Raw genomic sequence first — 2,508 nt, 5'->3', positions numbered from 1 at the left:
TGAAAGGCAAGCAGTGGACCATGCAACTCAACAGTACAATATAATACTCTGAGAATAGAAATGCATAATGCAATGCACCATTGCTACTAGTCGAATACGAGCGGTAGGTCATTGTGCCCGGTCACCTTCGAGGAATCTTCTGGGGCAGTCAGTGCCTCTCCGGCCGGGTCTCCCCTCGCCAGCTCGCCTTGTGGGGGAGCGCAGCAAGCGCGGCAGCGGCTAGCAGCTTTCCCACAGATCGCCTTTACCAGGGGGAACAAGCACCACTCTCTAATCGCTAGCTAGAGAGAGAAGAACACAACCGCACTTAATTACCACGCACTTTCTCTCTCCGTCGCTCACGTCGAGCCCCGGCTGGCTTCCTCAGCTCACTTCCTGTCCTGCCCCCTCTTCCTCCGACGCGCGCGCGGGCGGTCAATGCGAACGCCAAAGGCAGGCAGATGAATCGCTTCCCCTCCCCGCCCGATCGGCCGTGCCGTCGGCCAACTAGCTAGCCGGGTCAAATTCACTCACAGCGAGAGGAGAGAGAAACAAAGAGAGAGAGCGAGAGAGAGCGAGAGAGACCGAGAGAGAGAGAGAGAGAGAGAGAGGAGTGGTAGGTATAGATAGGCTGGGCTCATCGCGGATAGATCCCCCGCCTCCTCTTCACTCTCCCCCAGCAAGAAACCAAGCAGCAAGCCAGCCAGCCAGTCTCCGCCGCACAGGGGACCGCGTCCGCGTCGCATCACAGCCGCTGCCTGCAACAGGGACAGGCAGGCGCGCGCTCGAAAGGCCGGGGAGGAGGAGGGGGAGGCCAGGGCGTAGCTAGCTATGGAGTTCGCGAGCTCTTCGAGTAGGTTTTCCAAAGAGGAGGACGAGGAGGAAGAGGAGGAAGACGAGGAGGCGTCCCCGCGCGAGATCCCCTTCATGACAGCGGCGGCTGCGACGGCCGACACCGGACCCGCCGCCGCCTCTTCGTCCTCGCCTTACGCAGCGGCCTCGGCGTCAGCGTCGGGTTCGGCTGCCGCCCTCCGCTCGAGCGACGACGCCGGGGCGTCCGGGAGCAGCGGCGGCCGGGGGCGCGACGACGCGGAGGTGATCGAGAAGGAGCACATGTTCGACAAGGTGGTGACGCCCAGCGACGTGGGGAAGCTCAACCGGCTGGTGATCCCGAAGCAGCACGCGGAGAAGTACTTCCCGCTGGACGCGGCGGCCAACGAGAAGGGCCTCCTGCTCAGCTTCGAGGACCGCGCCGGCAAGCTCTGGCGCTTCCGCTACTCCTACTGGAACAGCAGCCAGAGCTACGTCGTGACCAAGGGCTGGAGCCGCTTCGTCAAGGAGAAGTGCCTCGACGCCGGGGACACCGTCTCCTTCTGTCGCGGCGCCGGCGAGGCCACAAGGGACCGCCTCTTCATCGACTGGAAGCGCCGCGCCGACTCCCGCGACCCGCACCGGATACCGCGCCTTCCGCTCCCGATGGCGCCGGTCGCGTCGCCCTATGGCCTTGGCCCCTGGGGCGGCGGCTCGGGCGGTTTCTTCATGCCGCCCGCGCCGCCCGCCACACTCTACGAGCACCACCACCGCTTCCGCCAGGCCCTCGACTTCCGCAACATCAACGCCGCCGCCGCGCCGGCCAGGCAGCTCCTCTTCTTCGGCTCACAAGGCATGCTCCCGCGCGCGTCCATGCCGCAGCAGCAGCCGCAGCCGCCGCCGCCGCCTCCGCCCCTGCCTCTGCACAGCATTATGATGGTGCAACCCAGCAGCCCCGCCGTCACGCACGGCCTGCCCATGGTTCTCGACTCGGTGCCGCTCGTCAACAGCCCAACGGCAGCCGCGAAGCGCGTCCGCCTGTTTGGGGTCAACCTCGACAACCCGCAACCAGGCAGCAGTGCCGAGTCAAGCCAAGACGCCAACGCGTTGTCGCTGAGGATACCGGGATGGCAAAGGCCGGGGCCATTGAGGTTCTTCGAATCGCCTCAACGCGGCGCCGCTGAGTCATCTGCAGCCTCGTCGCCGTCGTCATCATCGTCCTCCAAGAGAGAAGCGCATTCGTCATTGGATCTCGATCTGTGAGCAAGATCGATCTGTTCGCGACCTCGATCGATCGGGAGAGTAAAAAAGGAAAGTTGGGAAATTCTTCCTTCCGTCTGCTACCTTCTTCACCATCTTCTTCACCTTTTCAGATTCCATTATAACTTTTGATGATAGGATCTAGAGTAGCCTTCTTAACACTTGTTCTCCAATTTTTGTTTCGGCCATTCAAATTCTTGTGTTGGCTTGACAATATATAGAGAGAGGGTTAGGCGAATTAATCAATTATTATATATTACTTGCATATGGTTTCAAATCTGACTCAGTTTTTGCTTCGCTACTATTGCTTTATCTTTTTTGCTCGTGCGATTGGACTCCTTAAGGTATCATTTCACTCTTTATGTAGTTTGGTTGGACAATTCCGATTGTCGTATGTCCCTACATATGATAACACACCTTCAAATTCGCACACTCCACAGCATCACTGCCAAGATCTGA

At 60.2% G+C, this 2,508-nt stretch overlaps 1 protein-coding gene across 1 annotated transcript; it reads left to right on the top strand.

Annotated features, from left to right (window-relative positions):
* The first annotated feature begins 427 nt into the window (after positions 1-427).
* LOC136494227 (B3 domain-containing protein Os02g0683500-like) lies at positions 428-2,294 on the top strand. Its single transcript, XM_066490400.1, has one exon. It carries the CDS (start codon positions 811-813, stop codon positions 2,050-2,052), a length of 1,242 nt encoding a protein of 413 aa, XP_066346497.1. The 5' UTR covers positions 428-810; the 3' UTR covers positions 2,053-2,294.
* The last annotated feature ends 214 nt before the right edge of the window (positions 2,295-2,508 follow it).

This window comes from Miscanthus floridulus, chromosome 11 (assembly GCF_019320115.1).
Source record: "Miscanthus floridulus cultivar M001 chromosome 11, ASM1932011v1, whole genome shotgun sequence".
Taxonomy (NCBI): Eukaryota; Viridiplantae; Streptophyta; class Magnoliopsida; order Poales; family Poaceae; genus Miscanthus; species Miscanthus floridulus.
This window is presented reverse-complemented; position numbering and strand designations above follow the sequence as displayed.